This window comes from Leuciscus leuciscus (assembly GCF_965113295.1).
Source record: "Leuciscus leuciscus genome assembly, chromosome: 22".
Taxonomy (NCBI): Eukaryota; Metazoa; Chordata; class Actinopteri; order Cypriniformes; family Leuciscidae; genus Leuciscus; species Leuciscus leuciscus.
The window spans coordinates 15275016-15301017 of record NC_138746.1 but is presented as its reverse complement, the minus strand read 5'-3'; the positions used below and the strand labels follow the sequence as shown (position 1 = coordinate 15301017).

The window sequence follows — 26002 nt, the reverse complement described above, 5'->3', positions numbered from 1 at the left end:
GTGTATGAATATAGCTGTTTGTGAACGTAAGGTCTACAAAGTTTAAAGATCAAAGTGCATGACAAACAAAGTAATTGTCTCTTAAAGGGATACTTCAGGATTTAGCATTAAGCTTTGTATTAGTAGAAAACCTGTAGTATTTTCGAATTACCGTGCTTTCTACCCTCATATCCTCCTGAGATGAGAGATTTATGTATTTTTTGTCTGGAAAAAATCCTCCGATGACGCAAAAATCGTCATTTTGCGTCATCTGAGGATTTTTTGGCCAGAGGCTAAAGACTACAGCCAGTAGTAGGGGCTGTCCCGAATGTTTTCAACCAGCCCATAGAGGGTGGGATCTCACTCACAGAATGTACACACAGTATCAGCCGTCTTTCTTTGGAAGCCAAGCTAACAGGCTCTTGTTCTGTGGAGAAAGCTGAGTAGAAGGAGAAAGCTGAGTATTAGGGGTTACCATCCTCTTTTTCCCAGACGCGATATTTTTTTTCCCAGGATGGTAAGGGAAGACTCATGAATATTCATCAGGGAAGTCATCCCTGATTGGTCTGATGACCTATCCCTAACCCCACCCCTAAACCTACCCGCCACTGGGGGTCTGATGACCTACCCCTAACCCCGCCCTAAACCTACCCGTCACTGGGGTTAAGACCAATCAGGGATGACTTCCCTGATGAATATTCATGAGTCTTCCCCTACCATCCAGTAATCACGCCACTGGCCTCGCGCCGTTCTCCCGCGGCCCTCAGCCTCGTCCTGCTCGCCACAGTAAACATAATGAATGGCGACTGTAGAACGCAAAAGCCGAATCCCGGACATTTTGGGCAATCTCGAAATCCCAGGCAAACTCGTCAGAGTCTCACAAGTAGCCTAGCCTTGTTGTTTTAAACTGCGCTCTATTACCGGTAGGCGTGGCTTGGGAGTGGCCTCCTAGGGCAGCAAAGCAAGTGCATTCTGGGAGTTGTTGTCTTTCATCCACATAAGCCAAAAATACATTTTCTGGCTTTTCTCAGTCTAGAAAGCTCCAAATTAAAAAATAATTTCACATTTCTTCTACATAAATGACCTATTTTAAATACACATTCATCTTTCCAGAGGTGAAGTATCCCTTTAAAAGAAAGAACCGATCCTGAACTGCTGAAACGAGTCATAGGGCAATTCCATTCTCACTTCCTGTTACATACCTATGTAACAAATTTGCATAACGCCAGCCTATGGTCTTCATTGGCTGCCCGCAAACAAGTTCTACTTTGACCCGCCCTCAAACACTGTAATTGTTGCTGGTTCGTGTAGTTTGGTTTGTGTTGTCAACATGTCAAGAAAGACACTGTTTTCAGCGCTGCGAATCCACTTTGCATGCACTTCAAAAGGATGTGCACTCACCCTGGAATTGATACAGAAAAAAAAACATCGCCATTGTGCTGAGGAAGCATCTAAAGCTGAAATTCAGATATGATAATGGACATTTCGTTTCCGACACGCACTGTAAGCTGTAGACTAATCACAACAGACTGGGCCATATAGAGCAGAGTAGGCTTGTGGAAAGGAGGGGTTTAGAGACAATCTTTGAAAAAAACTTTTTCAGACTCTTTGAGAAATGAAGTGATGTGCAATCTATATTATAAGAAAATTCAACTGTTGTTTTTTTTTAACCTTGGATGCATGTAAACCTATTGTACAAGACTCCAAAACAAAATTAGGAACCTTTAAAAATGCATAATAGGGGCACTTTAAAATTCTCGATTAAACAAACGTCTGTAGTTTATTACTAAGTTAACTGCTGCTCTGATGACAGAACAATTAGACAGGACGTGGAAAGGTAAATAAAATTTAAAAAACCACCAAAACCTTCAGGCAGGAGGAAGTGAAAAAGGTGACATACACACACACACACTATTAGTGGTCAGCAAATGGAAAGAAATTTGGTAGTACTTACTATATTGGCTCTCTTTAACAGGGAAGTCCCGAACAATCAGCGTGTCACTGTCCATCCGCAGGGAAATCACCTTTTTCTGCAATTTATAACACCTCCTCACCACAAAACTCTAGGTAAAAAACAGACACACAAATGAAGGAAAGAACAAGAATGTGAATAAAAAATAAATTGCTAAATATCCTATTGTTGTTGAGCAAGTTGGCTGCTGGATCTGCGCAGACAGTGTCTTTACCCCTGCCGGCTGCGGCTGCAGAATGCGTCTGGCTTCCTCATCGCTGAGTGACAGCAGCAACCATACAGAGTGTGTCTGCATCAATCTGTCTAGGATGCTCATGCGTCTGCGTAGAGAGTCATACCCAGAATCCCTCACTCCAGGCGCACCAGCGCAGGCAGTAGACTGCAGGAACAGACCACTCACCTCTCCTTCCAGACTACAGATATATACATAGAGAGAGAGAGAGAGAAACTTATATTCCACAACAACATAAGATAAAAACAACACTTGATTGAAGCAGTGGTTGTCAAATGTTTTCAAGTGGCAGATCCCTTCAACAGTAAAATTGTATTTTATTTATATATAAAAAAAAAAATCGTACTAACCAACAAACTTCTGAACGGTTGTTTTATAACCTATATCTTAGAACTGCCTGACTGTGAGTCTAAGCTAATGAGACTAAATGTTGACAAAAAGATATGCATACAATAACATTCAACTTTGGCTAACTCAGAGACCTTTCATTATAAATAGAGAGAAACCTTTATTTCACAACATCACAAGATAAAAACAACACTTGGTCTTGTATTGAAGCAGTGGTTGTCAAATGTTTTCATGTGGCAGATCTGAGTTTTGTTTTTAACAGTATGATAGGTCAGTGTGGGTTTGGAAAGGTCTTACTGACTTTGTCTCTCAAGCTGTAAAGTGTTTCAAATGGTCTGTGACTAAGCGGATAAAAAATATAGACTACAGTAAGTAAAAATAATGCATACATTATTATTTATATACATACATATATTATATGAAGTGAAGTGACAACTAAAACAAGCTTTAATCTTTTTTTTTTCTTCATTTGGTAATTTGCTATTATATTTGCTATATATATATATATATATATATAATTTGCTATATATATAGCAAATTACCAAATGAAGAAGAAAAAACATTAGAAGCTTGTTTTAGTTGTCACTTCAGGTGTTTTTCAATTTTTTGAAAGCTGATTGTGAAACACCTGAATGTATTTGTTCCATGCACTTCCTTTTAATTTCATGGAAATGTGGTATTGCGAAACCATGTCCTACGGTGTAAAAATAAGACATGCTCCACCTGGTGGAGAACATAGGAAGTACAAAAACAAACACAATGAATCTACACAGTCCAAAAAGACTCCGCAAGAGACAAGACATTTTAAAGCTAATGTCTGTTATTCAAAATAGCCAGTTGCATGAGTTTATTACATATCCAGTGGCATGAGTTTGTTAAGTTTTCAAAATTTGTTTTAATTAAACATTTGTTTAATTAAAACGGTTTATTTGCAACCGTTTTAAATTTCCAAGTTTTTCAATGTGGTCTCAGACCTTTGGATCCCACTGTACAATTGAGCACAAATACAAAAGAAAACAGCATATAATGTAACCTAAAACTCCCATTAATGCCAGTGAGGAGGATGACAGTAATGAATGATGGACTCACCCCTGTAAGATCTCTGTCTCCGGCTCTCTGGCTGGCTGAACCATCTCCTGCTTTAGCTCTGAGATCTCCGAGGAGAATGTGTCAATCAGCTGTAGTCACACACACGCACACCATATGAGCATGAAGAGAAGAAAATCTGAAGACATTCTGAATATGTGCTCATGTGTCATGCATGTTTTGTATGAATGGGAAGTGGCTGTGTCTGGAATTAGTCATCATGAAATGATTCCCAGTAAACCAGCAACTGCGTCCGATTCCTTTCAACAACTAACAGTGAGAACAATTCAGAAACAGAGACATCAAAGAACTGTGCAGTTAATTTCCTTTCATTATTCCTTTCATTATTCTAAAATGAAGCACTGAACAGCAGTCAGCAGTTTCCTTTGATTATTCCTTTCATTGTTCTAAAATGAAGCGAACAGCAGTCACAAATAAAATAAACAATATTGAAAGAAAAATTTATTCTGTGTGGTATAAGGCAAGATGATCTCTACCTAACTGCTTAGATCAGACATGAAGCACAGTGATTTTAGGTCAGTAAGGGTAAGTGCACTTGGAAAAGCTATTTTGTCATTGTATTTTTTCATAGATCAGAGTTACTCTTGATGGCCAGCAGGGGGCAGGCAGTTTTTTTTTTTCCTCTCTCCCTTTTTTAATTAATTATTTTTTTGTTTAAATTTCTTTTAGCCTGCACAAATTCCCATTAACACTAACACTCATACGTGTGAGGAGACAGTCAAGATTTCAGTAAACCCTCGGCCATGAACCAGACAAGTAAAGACCCATCCACACTTTCGGTTGTGTTTCTTTTCTTTTTTAATCTGAGCCAGCATTTTCCGCTTATAGTCATGAGGTATTTCTCTAACTTCATCTCAGACTTAGTCAGCAAACCACAATTACACACCAACCAACTCACCGCCAAGAAAAGCACTCCGTAAAGACGTAAAATATACTTCAGTGATACCAAAGCGCTTACTTGCAGTAGATTATTGCTGAATGGGCTACACACTTGAAAGGTCAAGAATTATCAAACCAACATAAAATAAACGGGCTCACTGCAATGGCTTGATACGGCTCATTATCTGAGTCAGACAAGAAATAAAGTCGAAAACAAAGCGTATCATCTTAAAAACACTCAGGAACAGGCATGCATGAGTTTATACACACTTGTCAACCATGGCATAAATAGCAGAGTATTCACTGTTGAAATGTTTGGGTTTAGTAAGAGTTTTTTTTTTTTTTTTTTTTTTTTTTTATATATATTTAACGAAGGTGAAATAAGTTGATAAAAAGCAACAGTAAATACTTTTACATTGTTATTTCAAATACATGCTGTTCTTTTGAACTTTCTATTTATCGAAGACAAAATTATCAAAATGAATCAAAGAAAATACATGTATCAAGTTTTTTTTTTTTTTTTTCTGAAGACACTAAAGACTGGAGTAATGGCTGCTGAAAATTCAGCGTTGAAAACTTATTTTAATTGTCAAATATTTTCGAATATGACTAATTTTACTTTTTTATACATGATATATATATATATATATATATATATATATATATATATATATATATATATATATATAATTTGCACTTATTTGATAAAAGAGAGCTAAAAAGAGTCGTTTCCTGCTAAGGAATTTCCCCAGTCATATATCAATGAGATTGTGCAATACTAATGAGCAGCAATGAGAGAGAAAAACGGAAGATACGTTTTTAAAAGATTTACAAGAACACAGAAAATTCCTCTGAGCTAATGTCAGCCAGAAGGAAGACAATAGGACCACCTATCATTTACACTTAATAGAGCAAACAGACACAATCCCGCTGAGATAGAGAGAGAGAGAGAGAGAGAGAGAGAGAGAGAGAGAGAGAGAGAGAGAGAGAGAGATCTGATGTAAAAATCATTCAGCTTGTGTTGATAAATTCATCGAGAAGCAGAGAATGACTTTAGCTTTAGTGATGAGCCATTAAAAGAGGTGATGAAGCAGAAAAAAAGGTGCAATTTCACCCGCTGGACATTTGTTAGGAAACTCTGATGCCTGTGAGGTGCTGGCTGGTGTTCTGGAGACTGGTGAGATCAAGAGCTCTTCCAAATGCTGCAGTCATCTGTGCCTCTATTTAATCAGCCGTGAGGTAAAGTCATTCATAGCATACAAAGCAGCCAAGAAAGTCTCTAGGAAACTATGTGCTGACATTTTACTAGCACGCTTGTTTCAGCCAAACACAATCCTAACACTGAAAGGAGTGTTCGAAATATAAACACTCAGTGACAGCAGCAGAGTTATTCAATTAAAGGGACTGTTCGCTCAAAAATGAACATTCAGTGATCCTTTATTCACCCTCACGTCATTCCAACATGTTTATTCCATGAAACACAAAAGTTAAAATTTTGAGAAACATCTTGGCCAATTTTTTCCATGAAAAACTAAAGTAAATGATATCATATAGCCTAGCAGTGGTTATGTTAATATAACAAAATTTTAATGATTTGAAGTATTGGTTATTGGCCATACCATAAAGGTAATTGATGACTAATCGGTATCTGCCAGAATTTTAATATTGTGCATCTGTAACATCATAAAAGTACTCAATATAGCTTGTATTTCAAGTCTTTTGCCATATGACAGTTTTTAATGCCATATTTCATTAAAAAAAGGGCAGGCATATATTCGTAAAAAAAAAAAAAAAAAAAAAAACACTTTCTGTGCTCCAAGAAAGCAAGAAAGTCGTACACATTTGGAACGACATAAGGGTGAGTAAATAATGACAGAATTTTATTTTTGTTGTTGTCGTTGAAATATTCCTTTAATAGATGACGAAGGTAAAATTCAATCCGCTCACCACATTCCACTGAAGTATCATCTAAATTGATGACAGGGAAGAGATGTTACAGGAGAGTTTTCTGTTAAGGAAACAAGGAGGAATATAAATTTGTGTTCACTGACGTTCATAATCTTATCATGCATTCGTCAAGGCCAATTAGTGTCAGAGCGAAAGCCTGATTTATTTGCCTTTGGCTGCATTTAATTGTTGACATGAAACAAAGCTTGCAACTGCAACTACAATTTCCTCCTGCATGAAATGATCACAACACATGCTGGAAGAGAAGTAAGGTCACCCTGAAACAATTACATAAACATTCACATAAAAAGGCTTTACGTTTGTTGGAAGAATAGCTTGCAGAGATAACAGCTGGATCTATCATCCTCTGAGAACCTCTTAAGCTCGGCAGCTTTAGTGCTGGCAGAGAACGGACAGCATTCCACGTGGTCTCCAGAGGCCCTGACTAACCTGCGCTCTGTCTGGCTCTAAAGTAGGACACTTACAGAAAGCAAACTTATCCAGTGATGGTGGTTTTCAGTGTGTCATTTATTGCTGGTTGAGACATTACTGTGGAAGATGTAAACATAGTGCTGTTCAGTCATGACGTTCATGGTTGTGTGTACAGTAGCCGACCTAGTACTTTTTTTGTACCACCTCGGTTGAGGTTCCAAGCGAGCTGTACCGATACTAAAATGTGACGTGTAAACACTGCAGATCACTGATTGGTCAGAGAGAATCGTCACTTACCAGCGTCATTGGAGTTGCGACACGAGACACCAAACCCACTAGATTTAAATAGTCAGCAACAGCCACTGCAGTATCATTTGTTCACACAACTTTTTTAAACGACTTTCTTTAACCGTCGCCGCACGCAACTTGAAACAAGAAATGGCTGTATCGTGTTCAGTAGACGAGGTGGCGGTGTGCAACTATAACAATCAGTCTATAATCCCACCCACTTTGAAGCGGTACTTAACTGCAGTGGAAAAGCAAACCGAGGCAAAGCAAAGACTTAAAAAGGAAAAATGTATCCAAAAATGACAATTTTCTCATCATTCACTCGTCATCCCAGACCTGTATGACTTTCGTCTGTGGAACATAAAAACATATTTGAAAAATCTATATTTTTTGTCCATACAATGAAAGTCAATGGGGTCCAAAACAACATTATTTCAGACCCCATTATTTTTTATGGTGTACTGTAGACAAAACGTTTTTAAAAGTCATTCAGGTTTGGATTTTTTATTTTTTTTTGGGGGGTGACTATAGCTTTAATACCAGGGGCCAGTTGCATAAACACAACCTCTATGTTAAGACTGTTTCTTAAGAACTAGGCTTACCAACAACCACGTGGTTAAAAATAATAATTACACAATCGTTTACATCAAAATTTCCATCTAAATTTGATGTAACATACTTAAATAGTTATCACTAGTCTTTAAGAAAAAACATGTAAGACCAGTAAGCAGTTTATGCAACAGACCACGGTTGTAAACTGGGTCTAAATGACAAAAAAAGCAAAACCAGTTTTTTAATATAGGGAGGCTCAGTTAGAGAAACTCATGTAATGATAAAATACAGTACATGCAAATTCATATCCAGAGCATGCAGGCAGGCACACACAGACAAACAAGGCAAAGCTCAGAGGACAGTGGGGATGCGTCTCTTCCCTCACCTTAAAAAAGCTGCTGCTCCGGTCCATGAGGCAGGACTGCATCATCATCTCTGCAGACATGATTTGGTATAAGCAGCTCTTCTGTGTCGGGCTGGGTTTCTGTGGATCACAGACACACACGCTTTATTTTGAAGCCCAGAAAGAGGAAATCTCAACCCATTCCACATGGATAGGCCAGAGAAACGAGCATGAAAGACTTGTAGAGCAGGAGACTGGCATACATTCACCTCATGCACACTCTAAACTTCATCAAAAGCCTTCTTCCCTTGCACCTCATTCCCTGCCTTGTAGATTAACCAAAACTACACCCTTCACACACACTTTAACACTGTTTTATATATTCACACAGTCACAACCTCAATCACATTTTGTCCTAGGTTTCTTATAATAATAAGGATGTGCAGTTTATACTTGCCAATACTATCTATGTTACAGCTAGGGCTGTCAATTCAATACATTATTTTAGTACTATTAATAATAAGATATAATAAATAATAATAAATAATCAGATAAATAAATATAAATAAAATTCTATGATTCTGAAGTATATATTTTTAAGTAATGAATTTATCAAATAATAACCTTAGCTATAACAAATTGCACTATACATTTGCATAGAGATCATGGAATTACTGTTAAGCTGCATTCATACTACAAGCAACAAAGCGACACGATCCCATTCATTTCAATGAAGAGTGGGTGATTTCCGGCAACACGAGCGACAGCGACCGTTGACGACTGGATGGGGAGTGTCCAGCGACGAGACAAAGTTGAGATCAGTTGAAGTCAAATGAAGAGCGACTTTCGAGAGTGACAACCAATAGGAGGTATAAGTGGAGCGCACGTGATCCGTCACTCTTCAGTGCAGAGGCAAGATGAAGGAGAAGCTCATTTTAGCAGTCAGCAACTATCCTATAATTTATGATATGTCTCCTTGTACATACGGTGGTACTCGCATGTGCTGACTCCGAGCCGAATGGTTTTGTGATCCCAGATAGACCGGCATTTGCCCTTTTGCTGCAGATAAATAGCCTTGATGGCAAAGAGCACTTGCTGTTTCTCATTCATCTTTATCATTAGGCATTTAATGTACTGATTCCATTTAAATTTAGACTTTTCCTTCCAAAATGTTTGTAGCAGCAAGAAAACTGATTTGTTGTCTACAACATGGAGTAACATCAGTGAATGTCATTCGAACGTTACTAAGCAACCTGTAGTGGGAACGCCCACTAGCGACCTCACCGCCAGCCACTGCTGACAAAGTCGTTGGAAGTGTGAATGCAGCATTAGTGAAAACAGAGATGACAGTCTGAGTTTAAATCTTTTGTTTACCCACTTTTCTAAAGAAATTTCAAAACAGCTTCAGGCATAATTGGGAGAGGGATCAGCTGGGAGACTGGTGGAGACAAAACCAGGGCAAAGGTCAAGCCATGAGAAAGGGTGGTGGTGGAAGAGAACAGGAGAAGGAACATAAAGCTTTCTTATGCACTTTATCAGCTATAAATGTAAATTCTCCCTGGCAGGGCTCGAGACTAACGGCGTCCTATCGTCCTGGGGACGATAGAAAATGTGTTTAGGACGAACAGAAATATTCTCCAGGACGCCTACAGGACGAAAGACATTTTTGTATGCGTGTTCATTTATTACTAGCCTATTAGGGTAACTTACTTAGAAAATGCCAAAATTAACCGACCAAGCGCTGACTACAACGGAGCGCGTCTTCTCATGCTGTTACTATAGTTACTGGCCGGCTACTCACCCGGAGACTTGTTTCGCGGTACATCTCACATGGCTTATTTTCACAGACAAAAACGAGACGATAACTAAATAAAACTAGTTTTGAATGACAAAAACCATGACGAAAATCTATTGACATTTTCGTCAACGCAAAAATGTTAGATAGTGACGATTTGGGAAGCGATCCAGTCAGAACTGATGTCCTGCGTTTGTGGTAGATGCGCACATTACTGTAACGTGCTGATCTACCCAGCGGCACACGAGTTGACATGCGCTGAATCCTGCATGTCTCATAAAACGTTAAAAAACTTAAACGTCTGGGAGAATGAGTAGAGCAGACATATAGATCTGAATAAGAGTGACGACGCAAAAAAAGAGCTCTATTCGGTACGGTTTTCTGTGCGCACACACCCGACCCGAAGCACAGAGACACCTATACAGCGCGCGAGTACTGAACTGAGCTCTCTTTCGTGTCTGAGTGGACAAATACACACAACATTATGTCAAAATGTCCGTTTTGGAGAGTATTCACGTAAACTATGTTGGTTATGTCTTAAACAGTTGTGAGTGTATCTATGTGCATCAGTGCATTGGATCCGCATGTCATTGGACATGATCCGATGTCTTAAAGTGACAGTGGGTAATAAACCTAATGCGGTCTGTGTCCTTAATATTGATCAAGCAACAAAAGAAAAAGAGAAAAGCATTCACTGCTCGTTAATAGCTTTAATAATGATTCATTATATTTAATTCATACAAATATGTCTGCTGCTTGAAAGAATAAAGAATGATGATATTTTTTGAGATATGTAGTCACCAGTATTTATTTGTTATTTTTTAATCCAACCAACTCAAAAACGTTTTGAGCTGTATGTATTTTTATCTTATTTTTCGTATATGTAAAAAAAAAAAAAAAAAAAAAAAAGATTTGTTCTGCATGAATACAAAAAAGCATTTAACTCCTGTTATTTTTTATTAAATCTGTTTTTTACCTGTTTACAGATAACTACTTTGAATGGAGCTAAATAAATATAATAATATATATCATAAACATTTTAATGGTGTTTTTATTATGTAACTAACAACTATAGATGATAATAACAAAGTACAGAAACAACATGTTTATTTTGGGACGGTTGACATTCACTTTAGGACGGTTCAAATCGTTTTTCAGGACGGTTCCAGGACGGAGGTGAAAAAAGTTAGTCTGGAGCCCTGCTCCCTGGAATGTAGTGATTGCTCACTGAAAATTACTCTTCACAAGGCCAACATACTGTACAGTCAGGGTCAAAAGTTTGGAAACCGTTTAGTCATACTGTAGAATGCAGTGCAATATGAATATGTTCATATATATCAATATGTTTTTTCACCCTCCTCCTTAAAGCTATATGGTAAGCACTACCATTCAAAAGTTTGGGGTAAGGTTTATTTTTTATTATTTTTTATAAATTAATTGTACTCAACAAGACTGCCTTAAATTGATCAAAAGTGACCGTAAAGATTTTTACCTCGTAACTAAAGATTTATATTTCAAATACAGTTTTTAGAAAAACATTCTATTCAAAGAATCATAAAAAATCACACAAAAAATCAGTTTCCACAAAAAATAGTAAGCAGCACAACTATTTTTAACATTGATAATAAAAAGAAATGTTATTGGAGCACCAAATCAGCATATTAGAATGATTTCTGAAGGATCATGTGACACTGAAGACTGGAGTAATGATGAAACATCAGCTTTGCCTTTACAGAAAAATGAAAATTACAGAAAATGTAATTCACAGTTTTACAGTGTTTAAAAAAAAAAAAAAAAAAAAAAAAAAAAATGCAGCCTTGGTGAGCATAAAATACTTCTTTCCAAACCATCAAAAGAATATCTTACAGAACCCAGTTTTTTGAGTGGTATTGTATACAGTCAGCCAGGGTCAAAACTTTGGAAAAAATGTATTCATAAAGTGGAGAGAAATATCACTGGTAGAAAATCCTGTTTTCCCCTGGTTGTTACAGTCAGTGTTAAAATTAAAGCAAGCTTTTTGTAACTGTACCTTTCAGACTTCAACATGTAAACAGTCTCAACTGTAATTTACAAAACTGTCGTTCATCAGAATGGAAAGTTCCTGAATACTTAACCATTAATATGGAACATGAATGGTCATACAATAACAAGCCATTTTACTATTTAATTTCTATGAATTTGCTGGAGTGACTATAGAGGAAGCTTTTTGTATTGTACTGCATAGAACATACAATTCTTTGACTTCAAAACATTTATGAAACGTCTTTAACATTCAATTTAATTCAAAAGTAAGCTACATAAATACACCCTCCCAGAGAAAGCGTAAACAATACAGCCATTAAAAACAGCCACACTGCCTCTGCAGGTCTCTTTGTTCCCGCTGCATACGATTGTCATCAGCTAAAGCAAGAGCCAGTGCTGACCCACTTCCAGATGCTGCAGATACCCAACACCCAGAAATGCTTTGATCCAGCACAGCTGTCTGAGTTATGTACAACAGCTTTTTCCTTTACAGACAGCACAGTCTTGCTTGCACAGTGTCAACCTGACTCCACTCTTACTGTCAACAAAGAAAACACAAAGCCTTTTCTCGCTGGATGAATTTATGTGTTGAGCTAACACAAAGCTGCTGTCTGGGTGCTGACACTGAAAGGAAAACTGTGGCAAACATGTGGAGCTCAGCTCACAAAGTCTTTGATGTGACCATCAAGAAGATTTGAAAAGAAGGAGCATCTCCTCCCAAACCTTTGCTTTCTTCTACACGTATTGCTATGGACTTTTGTGTCCTCCAGAGCCACTTATCAGCAGTGCTTATAAGCTCAGACTGTAGCACAATTCAGTACTACAACCCCTAAATACTGGAAGAGAAGTCTGAGTCAGTTCCAGGTATTTGCTGTGAAGTGTTGTTCCCGTGTTGACAGATATGGATTGAGTTTGTCATGTTAATCGACTCCTCTCTGTAGTGTTGTCAAAAGACCCGGTACTTCGGTACCAAGTCGGTACTAATTTTTTTTTAAACATCACGATACCAGGTTTTCTCAAACCCGGTACTTGATGCGCGTGCAGTTGCGTCCTCTTCATAAAAGCGCTGATGGCGATCGGCGGTGCTGCTGCTGATGTGGTGCTGATGTTTTTGCGCGTGCAGATACGTTATTTCAAATGGCGCGCGGTAAGCGCGCTCATAATAGAAGCGGCGCGCTCGCTTTTCCATGTGCGTTCATGGATGTATAGCAACGACAGACGCCACGGGAGTACAAACGCTTGTGCGAACTGCGCTCTCCATGACGACGAGGAAGTGTGACATAGGCCTATTAATTGATTTCTAGCCCTTGCATTAGCTTTACTACTAGATATATTTATGGAGATGAGAAATAAAAAGCCGTCATTAATATCAGTCCGTCAGAAAAGCAGTTCTAGTCTTATTCTTGGCTGGATAACTCTTAGCAGGTTTAAAAAGCCCTTTTAAAGTTAAATATTAATACAGTTTTGGATTAAATAAAAGTATAGTCAAGTCAAATAAAACATTTTATCTCCTGTATAGTTTGGTAATGCTACAATAAGATACCATTCATTAACATCACTTAATGCGTTATCTAACATAACACATTGAGTGAACAATATATTTTTACAACATTAATTAATGTTTGTGAATGTTATTTAATACAAAACACTTGATTGGTCATGTTTGTTCACTTCATTCATTGTGCATTAAATAATGTTAACACAAATAATGTTAACTTTTGATTTTAAAAATGTATTTTTAAATTAACCCCTAAAGGAGAATAATTGCGACAGTATATAACTATTGTTTTTTTTGTTAGGTCATTTTATCTAATGTTATCTAACAAATGGAATCTTATTGTAAAGTGTTTTTAATACTACAGTTTCCATCTTTGTGATATACACTTTAATATAATTATGTAAATTTAATCTAAATTAAGCTTTGGTACCGAAATTGGTACCGAGAACCGTGGATTTTCACTGGTATTGGTACCGAATACTGAAATTTTGGTACCGTGACAACACTACCTCTCTGTGAAGAGGCTTCACCTCATGTTGTTGCTGTAATGAGCCATCACAACACACATTCATCTTTCCTCAGCAGGGCTCAACAATAAAAAAAAATCTGCTTGCGCTGCCAACATTATATAGTCACGGTCCACAGATATATCAATAAACATATGCACATTTGCTGGAAAACATTGTCATATTATATATGATACAAAACAAGTGACAGTTCCATCATCTGGATCGAAACTCTCTCTCAATTGCCCTATGAATTCAAGCAAGCCCTTTATGAGCCCTGCTCAGTATGTCAGCCAGAGAAAGCAAGCTGTTATTTACCTTGCATCATCCCGTTTTTGTGCCTGTATCTGTTTTTGAAAGACTCAACAAGACGCACTCACATACGACTCGGTGAGTAAACAGGAAACCCCTCGGACTGCCAGCACGGGCAGAATAAACACAGGCAAAGTTATTAACTACTGTGGAGCACAGACACGCAGAGAGAGAGAGAGAGAGAGAGAGAGAGAGAGAGAGAGAGAGAGAGAGAGAGAGAGAGAGAGAGAGAGTCCAGTTCAATTGGTCATTTATCTCCCTCACCCAACATCAATAGAGATGTCACGGCACTGGGATACACAGAAAATTACAGTTGATAATAAAATAATAATAATTCGTTACATTTATATAGCGCTTTTTCTGAGACCTCAAAGCGCTTTACATAGAAGGGGTGAATCTCCTCAACCACCACCAATGTGCAGCATCCACTTGCATGATGCGACGGCAGCCATATTGAGCCAGAACGCTCACCACACACCAGCTTACTGGGGGAGAGGAGACAGTGATGAAGCCAATCAGTATATGAGGATGATTAGGAGGCCATGATCGACAGAGGCCAAGGGGCAAATTTGGCCAGGATGCCGGGGTTACACCCCTACTCTTTTTCGAAGGACATCCTGGGATTTTTAATGACCACAGAGAGTCAAAGAAGTTGAAAGGAACAGCCTTTGTTAGTGCATCTAAAATGTCAACAACTGCAAACAACACTAGACTAAAGGCTAACTCTTATCCTGTTTCCAACCAAACAGGGTCATTTGCTATAGTGTACTGGGCGGCTTATACAATTGTACAAAAGGTTCAACACTCCAGTTTTGTGTGTGTGTGTGTGTGTGTGTAGTGCTGGGTAGATTAATTAGAAATTGTAGTCCATCATTGAATACAAATTACATGATACAAATTTGATGTTAGTTACTTTTGACCTAACTTGTTCATAACATTGATTTAAATTGTCTTGATCTTGTACCATTTTGATAAAAAAATGCAAAGAGAAAGAAAAATATATTTAAAAAAAATGTTTATCAACAACATGAAGTGCACTAAACATTACATTATATCAGGAACTGCAGGGTTGATAAATAAAACAATTAAAATAAATCACTAATGAAAAAATATATTTTATTTGTTTCTGCTGTGTCCCATGTAATCATAGTCACCTGAGTAGTGGCCAGTCTGTGTGTGCAATTCCACACAACTTTTGAGGAAGGAAACTTTAAAAGGTAAAAAATAAGAATTAGGGAGGATCAACAAATTCTGAATAATTTACTGCCATTTTGTGAATATTAAGTAATCATGTAATCAATAAAAAAGTAACTGTATTCTGATTACCAGTATTTTAAAATGTAATGTAATCTAATTACAAGTATTTAATTTTTGGAATCTGATTACGTAATCCAGATTACATATAATCAATTACTACCCAGCACTGTACATATACAGTATCTCACAAAAGTGAGTACACCCCTCACATTTCAGCAAACATTTAAATATATCTTCTCAAGAGACAATACTACAGAAATGAAACTTGGATATATTTTAGAGTAGTGAATGTGCTGCTGCTTGTATAGCAGTATATATTTGCTGTCCTCTGAAAATAACTCAACATACAGCCATTATTGTCAAAATAGCTGGCAACAAAAGTGAGTACACCCTAAGTGTCAATATTTTGTGTGAGCACCATTGTTATCTAGCACTGCCTAATCTTCCTAGGCATGGAGTTCACCAGAGCTGCACAGTAATGACATAATGACACTCCTCCATAATGACATCACTGACTGTTAGACACATGGCGCTTCTCCACCTTCCACTTGAGGACGCCCCACAGGTGCTCAATAGGGTTCAGGTTTGGAGACGTACTTGGCCACTCCATCACCTTCAGCTTCCTCAGCAAGGCAGTTGTCATCTTGGCGGTGTGTTTGGGGTCGTTACCATGCCGTTTCGACACAGTTTCTGAAGGGAGGGCATCATGGTCTGCTTCAGAATGTCACAGTACATGCTGGAATCCATGTTTCCCTCAATGAAGCGCAGCTCCCCAATACCAGACCATGATGCTACCACCACCATGCTTGACTGTAGGCAAGACACAATTTTCTTGGTACTCCTTACCAGGGCGTCACCACACATTCTGGACACCATCTGAGCCAAACAAGGTTTATCTTAGTCTCATCAGACCACAGGACATGGTTCCAGTAATTCATGCTCTTGGACAGGTTACTTTCAGCAAACTGTTTGCGGGCTTTCTTGTGAGCCAGCTTCAGAAGAGGCTTCCTTCTGGGACGACTGCCATGCAAACTGACTTGTTGCAGTGTGCGGTGTATTGACAAGCTGACCTTCCGCTTCTGCAATCTCTAGTCTAAAGCAATGCTGGCAGCACTCATGCATCTGTTTTTTGAAGCCAGCTTCTGCACCTGACGCACAGCATGTGGACTCGACTTCTTTGATTGACCCTTGCGAGGTCTGTTCCAATTGGAACCCGTCTTGGAAAACCTCTGTATGACCATGGCCTGTATTGTAACTCAGTTTCAGCGTGTTACCAATCTTCTTATAGCCTTGGCCATCTTTGTGGAGAGCAACAATTCTAATTCTCAAATCCTTAGAGAGTTCTTTGCCATGAGCTGCCATGTTGAACATCCCGTGGTCAGTATGAGAGAATTGTACTCAAAGCACAAATTTGAACTGCTCTAATACAAGATACACAAATTTGTATGGTCCTGTCAAGCAGACAAAAACATGAAAATTATGAATAGCACATGTGGCTTTGCATGGTTAAACGACGTACAGCTATTATCACTTAAGGTGTATTCACTTTCGTTGCCAGCTATTTTGACAATTGACAATAATGTATGTATGTTGAGTACAAGCAGCATATTCACTATAGTCTAAAATATATGCAAGTTTCATTTCTATAGTATTGTCCCTTGAGAAGATATATTAAAATGTTTGCTGAAATGTGAGGGGTGTACTCACATTTGTGAGATTATATATATAAATAAAATGCACAAACTGTTTAAATGTATTACTTGACAACAACAGTTCATATTTGTTTTTCTTTATTTCCTTAAATCCCTTTTAATCCTTATTTTATTTAATTCCTTAATGTGTGTGTTGATGTAGGAGTCTGCTCAGCTGGGCTGTTCGGACCCACACAAAGGCACATCTGAACTACGAGGCACAGAGCGTCTCTGTGTCCTGCACATTTAACAGGTGCGTGGTAGCAGAGAGGATTTTCTGTAGTCTGGCGAGACCGGGCAGGGCCTGACAGGAAATGGAGCTCGCAAGCAATTAAGGGGGCTGAGATATAAACAAAGAGAACAAATAGAACAAAAATGTGAGCAAGACAACTCTGTTATTCTCTGGTTTGGTATTTCTGGTATTCTTATCTGGGCTGATGTACACAGGAACTTAATATTTTAGAGTAAGCTTGACAGTGAACAGTTTTTGGGCCAAAACAACGTCATGCCACTAAAAACAAAACAAAACACTACAGCAGAGTTGATTGACAGCCTTGGAACATTGCTTTGATTCAGCACGAGTCAAGAAATGACTCAAAAGAATAGCATTTATTTCAATTAGAAATTTTCTGTAATTAAAAAAATGTCTTTACTGTCATGCAGTCTTGCTGAATTAGTATTAATGTCTTTTTTTATCTTCAAATAAAATAAAAACATAAAAGGGACACATGATACATGTTATACCTTAAGGTATAATGTTAGTCAAAGTTTTGTGCACCAAAAAACAGATTTTCATTTTTTTCCATCCTCTCCCTCTCTTGTGTTCCTTTAACACTGATGTAAACGCTCCCTGATTGGCTAACTTTGTATGCAAGTTGCACAACAGCATTGCTTTCTTGTTAGGGATCCAGAACAAGTACAATATTCACCAACTTATCTTACTCTCATCATTTGTAAAATATCAGCTGGATCTTCTATTGATGATTAATAGGATATCCTACCTCCACATTATTTCTCCACATTTTAGCAATTGGTGTAAAGAATAAAATGCAGTGTTGCTTTGCAATCAAAGTGCATCTGTATAATCACTAAGCAATTGAGCAATGGGCTTTTGACCCATTCCTGTTAATGTAACTGACAGAGGAAGTCACAGCGTGATACTGAAAGATGCAGTCTTTCCAGTCCTGTTGAACTGGAAATGTGTTGGTTTAGACCAAGCGTGCCGCCCAAGCCCAGAAAAGTGAAGCCAAAACGTCTCGATCGCCCCCCGGTGACTGGTCCTAGTATAGGTCATAAGCCCCACCTCCCCGTGTTATTCAACGGGACGTGAGACCAACTAAACAATTAAATTACACTTCAAATATCTTTTTTCCAAAGGTGGTTTCTTTCATTTGCTGTCGTTTTATCACGCTGATGTAAGTTCAAGTGTCTGTTTCAAAAATAAGTTGGTTTTTAGTTAGTTACGTGATGCGGTGGTGTAACGTCATGATTGACAGCTGTGATTGACAGGTTCTCTGAACGAAGTAGTCACTGAAGCACCAACGGACATTTTTTTCGGGATCTTCGGAGGACTGAGGAGATTGTATTTACTTTATTTTAACAAGCCTCTTGTCGTTCTGCAATCAATTTTTAAAAAAGTGTGCAGAATCCACTCTCCCTGAGTGCACTCTCATTCTGCGAGAGTGAGGGCGGAGCGTTGATTTTGCGGCTTTACTTCCTGCTCACTACTGCGCAGGTCTGGTCCCGAGATTGCTACTGCGCAGACTCAAGTTCCAATATGTCAGCGCCATATCGGGACACTGGCGGCTTCAGTTCTCATCAATGGAAGAGAGCGAAGGGGCGTCGTCCATCTTTTTTTTACAGTCTATGGTTTAGACTCAAAGTGTGATTCACAGCTAATGAAATCAGACGTGCAGTTTGTATAGTTCATGTTTGTACTGAAGTGATCTTATGAGTAAAATATAACAGCAAACAAATGAAAGTCTAAACAAAAGCCAGCTATAAAATGTACCCATGCAGTACAGAGTGCTGAGAGTCTATAAATCACCCTAAAATTATTTAAATAATCATTATGCTAAGTTATTTAATTTCCCTGAAGTCCTCATATTCTTGGGAGTGAATTTTAGAACCATCTTAATTTTTGGCATATTGAACATTTATAACATATGGTAGAGAGACCGCAACTAAGATAAATTACAGCACAACACACACATTCAAAGCATTATACTAATAAATCACCCTCAAGTCTGATGCAGTGGTTAGACAGTGTGTGAGAAGGAGAAGGGAGAGGGAATAGAGACTGTTTCTATTGGATAATAAAGTCATCTGGCACTGTGTTAAGACCCTGCTGCTACATGGCCCTCCACCTCACAAAAACCCAGCTGGAGTAAATCCAGCTCGGCTCAGAGCCTGTAGAGAGCTCTCCCCGGCCGAGGTAGGGGGACAGCAGCCTTGAGACTACAACAGTTAAAAACACAGCACACTACAGACATCCCTGCTTTAGAAACAACAACATATTATACATGCAACGCAACCCACTCGTCTTTTCAAGTGGTGCTTACATAACTAACAAAGACGGAGATACAAGCTGTGATCCGAAGATTTAGATCCAGTCTTTCCTCCATCAGGGCGTCTCTAATCTGTTTTGTGGTCTGTTTACTACCCAAATGCCCAATGTTGTGCTGTACACTCATGTAAAGCCACATTTAATAACATGTGAGGGATAAACTCGCGCCTCGATTAGACTTTTCTGTTGTTATGCCGACACCATCTTTGATATTTACTTTATTTGCTGTCACTATGGTTAGTTATTTAGTAGTTACACGGTTATTGTGAAAACAGAATAGCCAATTTAAACTGCCAAACACTATATCTGTATCATTCCACTTTTCTGTGTTGCGTGGCCCAGACAGACTGTCAGTGTATGCATTAGTGATGGGGATTTTTAGTGACACATTCTGCAAGTTACATTAATACACCAGTCGATGGCGTCATTGAATCATTTACACAACTGATTAGTTCAAACACACATTCATTCAGATTGATTGAATTGCCTTGTCCAAATACCCACACTTGCGGTCTTTGCACTTGACCACTTGTCTACTTGCATGACATATTTCTTCTATTTGGCCCAAGTGTTCAAGTAGGCGTGAAGACTTTAAGTGTGTGTAGAACTTTTGATTACTCAATGGCACAAAGTGTTTACAGAGCATTTATTTATTATATTTTCAATACTTTGCATTTTAAAATAAACTTCTACATGTTTGTTCAGTAGTCGCTATGTAGCTAACAGAAGAAACAAATTTAAAATTGTGGTGCTTCTAATTAAGTGATAAAAACAGTTGCAAATGTTGTAAAAAATAGGCCTAAACATACCATACTCATCTTAGCACCAATAAAATGTGCAACATTTTATATTTTTACTACCAAATTATATGCATCTAATTAATTTAAATTACAGTGGAATGTTTTCCTCGACATCTCAAGATTTTGGGGCACATGAGTTCCCTAACATAATGCATGATGGGATACGCTTAGCCTCGATAGTGTGGGTTTAGTGTACATTAAGGGCACTGCACTTTGGCATTTTTAAGACAATGGACAGTCTTGCGCACTTACTTCTTGTCGCATGCATGAGCTCTCAAGTGGCCAAGACAGCAAGTGTGGGTATTTGGACAAGCCAAGGCATACAATTTACTCAATTGATTTGTTCAAAGATACGGATTCATTCAGAAACGAAACAAGTGATGAGTCATTGAATCATTTTCTCAACTGATTCATTTAAATACAGTGATTTATTCAGTAATGGTGCATCTCAATCAGCTCCCTAGTTCAGTAGTCAGGGCACTGATCAGGGAGTCTGTCATTTTAAGGGGTGTCTAATTCGCAAAATCCTTCCAGTGCACTGAAACGTTCGCTCCCTAAAAAGTCCCACAATGTGCCATGAAAACCAGTGAGCATGGTCACTTCCAAAGTGAGAAACATTAATCAGATTAAAGACATACAAACTGATTCACTCAGGAACACCTGTGTGTTTGAGTCTAATCTCCATAGTACAGTGACTGTCTCATGAGTAAAATTACACTTTTTTTTGCAACCGTTGATGGCAGTTTCAGAATGCACAAACTTAAAAATAACCATAATTTTAAAAAACGAAGACCCTAAATCTGATTGACAGTTAAATTCAAGTTAAAGTGTTTTTGTAGCTTAGTATCCTGCTGCTGTCTAAAAGGATTGAGGAGTGACATTAACAGGAACAGCTGCAAAAGCAGGGAAAACAGTGAGAAAACACTCTCGAAATAGCCTCTCGTTACCGCAGTCTGCAGCACAGACCAACAAACCCAATCCATCTGAATGCTACTGGTCAGACTGCATAAGAGAAGGCTAAAAGATGACCATTTAGATCTGATTCCTTACATGCATTATTTCACAAAGTTTTATCTTAACCATATCTAGGCCTGCTCATAACATGGGATGGGCGTGATACCTTCCCCAGATCCCCAGGCACACAGACAGAAGAACCACATAAACACTCACTCAAAGGGAGCAGGCAGAGGCCAGTGCTCTACAGGATGTGGCCAACTCCACCCCACAAAGCATGTCCCAGTGCAATAACCAGACAAAATGAGGATCAAACAACGATTTATACATGTGCTGACAAATTCCAGACTCGTATATATTGGGCTGTTCTTGCATTTAAGTGCTTAGTGCACATCTTCCATTCGGTTTCATCAAGTTTCCTTTCCTCTGATGCCCTGAATCTGAATGCAGCTTTTGATCTACTTTAAAAGTTTCCAACTCCTCAGAACTTAACCTTTCTCTCGCTTTTACTCAGTATCTCCATTTCTAGGTTTCTGTGTCAGACACAAAGAGGCCTCTCATTCAGACAGTGCCGTGTAAAGCGTGAGGTGATTCCGTGGGAAAGGCTCTTGGCAGACTGGCAGCTTCCTGACTGATATCATTTCTGGAGTCTTGGACTGGATACCGAATGATCGTCCACAGAGAAACACAATTGCCGCAACTTTCCCATCAAGCTATTATTATCCTTTTCTCATGTCTTTAGAAAAGGTCTAGAACAGGTTATCATGATAAGGAGGGGTTTTGAGTGCAAATACCCTCTTTTATTCAGCCCATAGATTTACATTTATCACTTTGATTTCTGTAAAACATAATAACCCCTCCCATCCAAGACAACAAACACCTGTTTGAAAGTTTTTTAAATACCGAAATAGCAACACTGAAGAAACCAAACTAGTTTCATTGCTAAAGCTGGATTCCAGCCACATAACATCATCCAAACTATGAGGTATGAGGATGTATGCCAGTTAAAATGAAGACATAAGATATAACATTTCTATAAATATTATTGTGTAAAAAAACAGTGTTCCTCTATGCAAATTTGTTTAAAGGTTCAATACATCATTTGATGAATAATATCCATAACTATAAAAAAAAGTAAGTAAAGAACTGTAAGGCACCTACAATAGAATTTAACAGATTGTGAACCCAAATTTTTTGTTAAAGCACTAAATTCTCCCATAAAAAGTGTTATCTGAGCTGTACAGTTGTAACATCTGTAGGTGTTGTTGCTAGTTCATCAGCTTCACCAGCCACCGGGTGTTTAGATTGCTTCTGACTGGTGCAAGTATGCTTTAAGTGGCAAGTCCAAATCATTTTCTGTGGTAATTGACATTATGCCACAAAAGCTGCTGGTTGAGCTTATCTGTATTGAAGCTAAAACATTCCTTTAAGAGAAAATGAGATCTGCATGTGCTGACTACAGTCTCGCTTCAGTGGGAAAGACAGATAAACCACTAGATCTTGTTCAAATAAATCACATTAAGCAGCAGACATGTGAAGCCGGCTCCCCTTACCTAACCTGTGTGGCTTACTCTAATGTAGCGCTTCCAGGATCTCTTTCATCATGTATTCTTCCATTATTTAGTATTTCCCTATTCCTACAGAACATAAAGAGAAGACATAAAAACTGTTATTTGGTAACTGGTATACCCCACATTTTCAGATGCACAGCCAGGCAAAATTGGGCAAGACTGGAATGTGAGCGAGTTCTTTTTTTTTTGGGGTTGTTTTCATGATGGGAAGATTTTCTTGTCAGCATTATCTGCTTCAAAACAGCACTAGTCCCAATGGGTCTCAGTGTTTCAAATATCTGAGGTTTGCTCTGTGTTTGAACCTCCAATTGGCCCAAAAAATTTAAACTAGGCAAAAAATATTCAGTGTGCATACAAAAGTTTGGGGTCGATAGGAAAGAAGTCTCTTATACTCACAAAGGCTGCATATATTTGATCAAAATACAGTAAAATAGTAATATTGTAAAACAAAAACACACATATATATATATATATATAATTAAAAATAACATTTTGAATTTTCAGCAGCCATTACTCCAGTCTGCAGTGTCACATGATCGATCCTTCAGAAATCATTCAAGTATAGCCTACTGATTTGGTGCTTTAGAAACTTTTATTATTATCAATGTTGAAAACAGTTGTGCTGATTCATATTTTTGTGGAAACTGAAATAGATCTTTTTTGTTTCCCAGAAAAAAGTTGCAGGGTTTATTTGAAATAGAAATCTTTTGAAACATTATAAATGTCTTATAAATGATTATTAAAAAATAAATAAAAAATAATTACTGACCACAAACTTTTGAACAATAGTGTATAATAAATTAATATAAACAAGTTTAAAAGTAAAGGAAGCAACAAGCAAGGAAATTTAAGTAAAAAAATTATGTAACTGTTATCAATTAACTGAAATTATGTGCACTTTGACAGCAAAAAACACAAGATCACACTGTGTGAGTTTCTGGCTTGTTTTCAACATTCTGTGGTTAAACTAAATCTGATATTTCATTACCTCATTATCTCTCTAACTTAACATTCATTGCTCTGATCGGCTGACCATGGGAGAACGTTGCATTTATTTCAAAGTTGTCAAGTTATTTAATCACATGCCCACCACATTCAATGAAATCAGTGTAACAACTCTCAATACTGTCAGCAGGCACTAAAATTATGCAGACAAATCATAGTACACAGAATTACCATAATGAAGACACTGCAGTCACGGCTGACACCTCAGCATTTGAGTAAAGCTCAGTGGTCGCATAAGCAATTCCGGCAAACCGCAGCTTAAAGTAAACACGACTGGTGACATGTAAAAATAAAAGGATCAAAATGTTCTCTTGCCAAACTAATCCAATGGCAGTCACTGCACAACTCTGAAATTTTTGTCAAGTGACGCATGTTCTGCTCAAAATCAGTTAAGTTACTTCCCTTTGCCTGAGACTAATCCTCTTAACAGGCCTCAGAGCCACTGCTGAAATATTGGTGGGGAAGAAACGAAAAGTCTGGTGGGAAAAATCAAGTTAGTAATGAATGCCATCAATTTTTCTGACAGCAATAAGAGATAATTAATGCATTCTATAAAGTACAAATGGTGGATAAGTAATCACACACAATACCATAGGGACTTTCCATTGTTTTCTATTATACAGGCTTATTGCTTTTCTATCCTTTTAGCATTTTTAAACTTTAAGACATTATTTACTATGTTTAATAAGTTATTTTCCTCATAGGCGTTGTTGGCTTTTTTTGTTGTTTTCAGGTTTTATGGTCAGGGGACATTTGGTCCACATACTCCACGCAATACAAGCAAAACTGGGACACACACTTCCAAATGCTAGTTTTAAGGGATGCCAAATATATTTGACAGCAGCCTTACATTTTGATGCAATAACTTACTGAAATAATTGTGTACAAATGAGGACAGTACACAGATGCTACTAACTTGACCCCTAAACTAAATTTACTTCCCTCACACAAAGTTCACAATGGAGCATATATATGAGGAAGTGCAGTTTTCCAATGCGAATATTATATGATATAAAACATTTTTAGCATGAAAACTTTTAAGGTGCAAATTCTAATCATACAAAAATACACTGTTCAGTGCTCTACTAAAGCTGAGCTTGAGAAATCCACATAATTACTGTTTATATATCTTTTATGATAAGTAACCTATGAATGTGTCAAAACCTAAGCTGACTCATAGCCTTGATGACCGCATTTTGAGTATCGATAAGCTACTCATATAGTAGCCTACAGTGATCCTACAGTTTTTACAGGTCTTGTAAACTTTGGACCTTCCTTGAGACCATCCTTAAGACTTTCCAAACATTATGATGACATTCAAAAACACAACATCCCATTACATTTATGTTCCAAATAGACCATTTTGTGTCACTGTAGGCAACACCGTAAACTGTAGGCTACAAGCCTAATACCGGCTGGCAACAACAATATTTTGATTTATGACTACAAAGCAGGTGGTAGCCTACTAAACAGAATTCACCAAACTATCCTTTTATCAGTGTTAACCCAACATGGGCCTATTTAAAACATTACAATCACGGCTAATTACGTGGTAATGAAACGTATGCATAAAATAGGCGAAAATATATAAATATTTTTTACGCTTTAACATCTGAGACTTACATAGGCTAGGCTACATCTGACACGTAGGGGTTAATAAGTAAATAAAAATAAACTTAAAACACTCGCCATAGACTTGCGGTAATAAAGTGTGAGACTCACCTCGACGGCTCGAAACCAAAACACCCGCTAACAAAAGCACATTTAGGCATTTATAAGAGCTGGATGATGTTTCTCCAAAAGCTCAGTTGCTGTTAACAGTTTTAGATGTTCCTACATGACCGATGCAAGGTTGTGTCCTTGTACTTCGCAAGAATGACTCTTCTAACTCATAGCTGTGTTAAAGCATGCGACCTCTCCCGGCAAAAACAAACTCCAGGAGGAGA

General features: G+C 37.9%; 1 protein-coding gene across 4 annotated transcripts in view; it reads right to left on the bottom strand.

The window, feature by feature from the left end:
• The window catches only part of rin2a (Ras and Rab interactor 2a), a 39458-nt gene extending 13456 nt beyond the window's left edge, over positions 1 to 26002 (bottom strand). Inside the window, exons 1-6 of one of the 4 annotated variants that reach the window (XM_082154791.1) lie at positions 25779 to 26002; positions 23034 to 23117; positions 8122 to 8220; positions 3621 to 3709; positions 2166 to 2364; positions 1934 to 2042 (exon numbers count right to left, since the gene is read on the bottom strand). In XM_082154791.1, coding sequence (XP_082010917.1) covers positions 1934 to 2042; positions 2166 to 2364; positions 3621 to 3709; positions 8122 to 8181 — 457 coding nt within the window. In that variant the 5' untranslated portion in view covers positions 8182 to 8220; positions 23034 to 23117; positions 25779 to 26002. Of the gene's footprint in view, positions 1 to 1933; positions 2043 to 2165; positions 2365 to 3620; positions 3710 to 6464; positions 6526 to 8121; positions 8221 to 23033; positions 23118 to 25778 lie in introns of those variants that run through there. The other 3 variants (XM_082154792.1, XM_082154790.1, XM_082154793.1) reach the window with 3 other exon arrangements.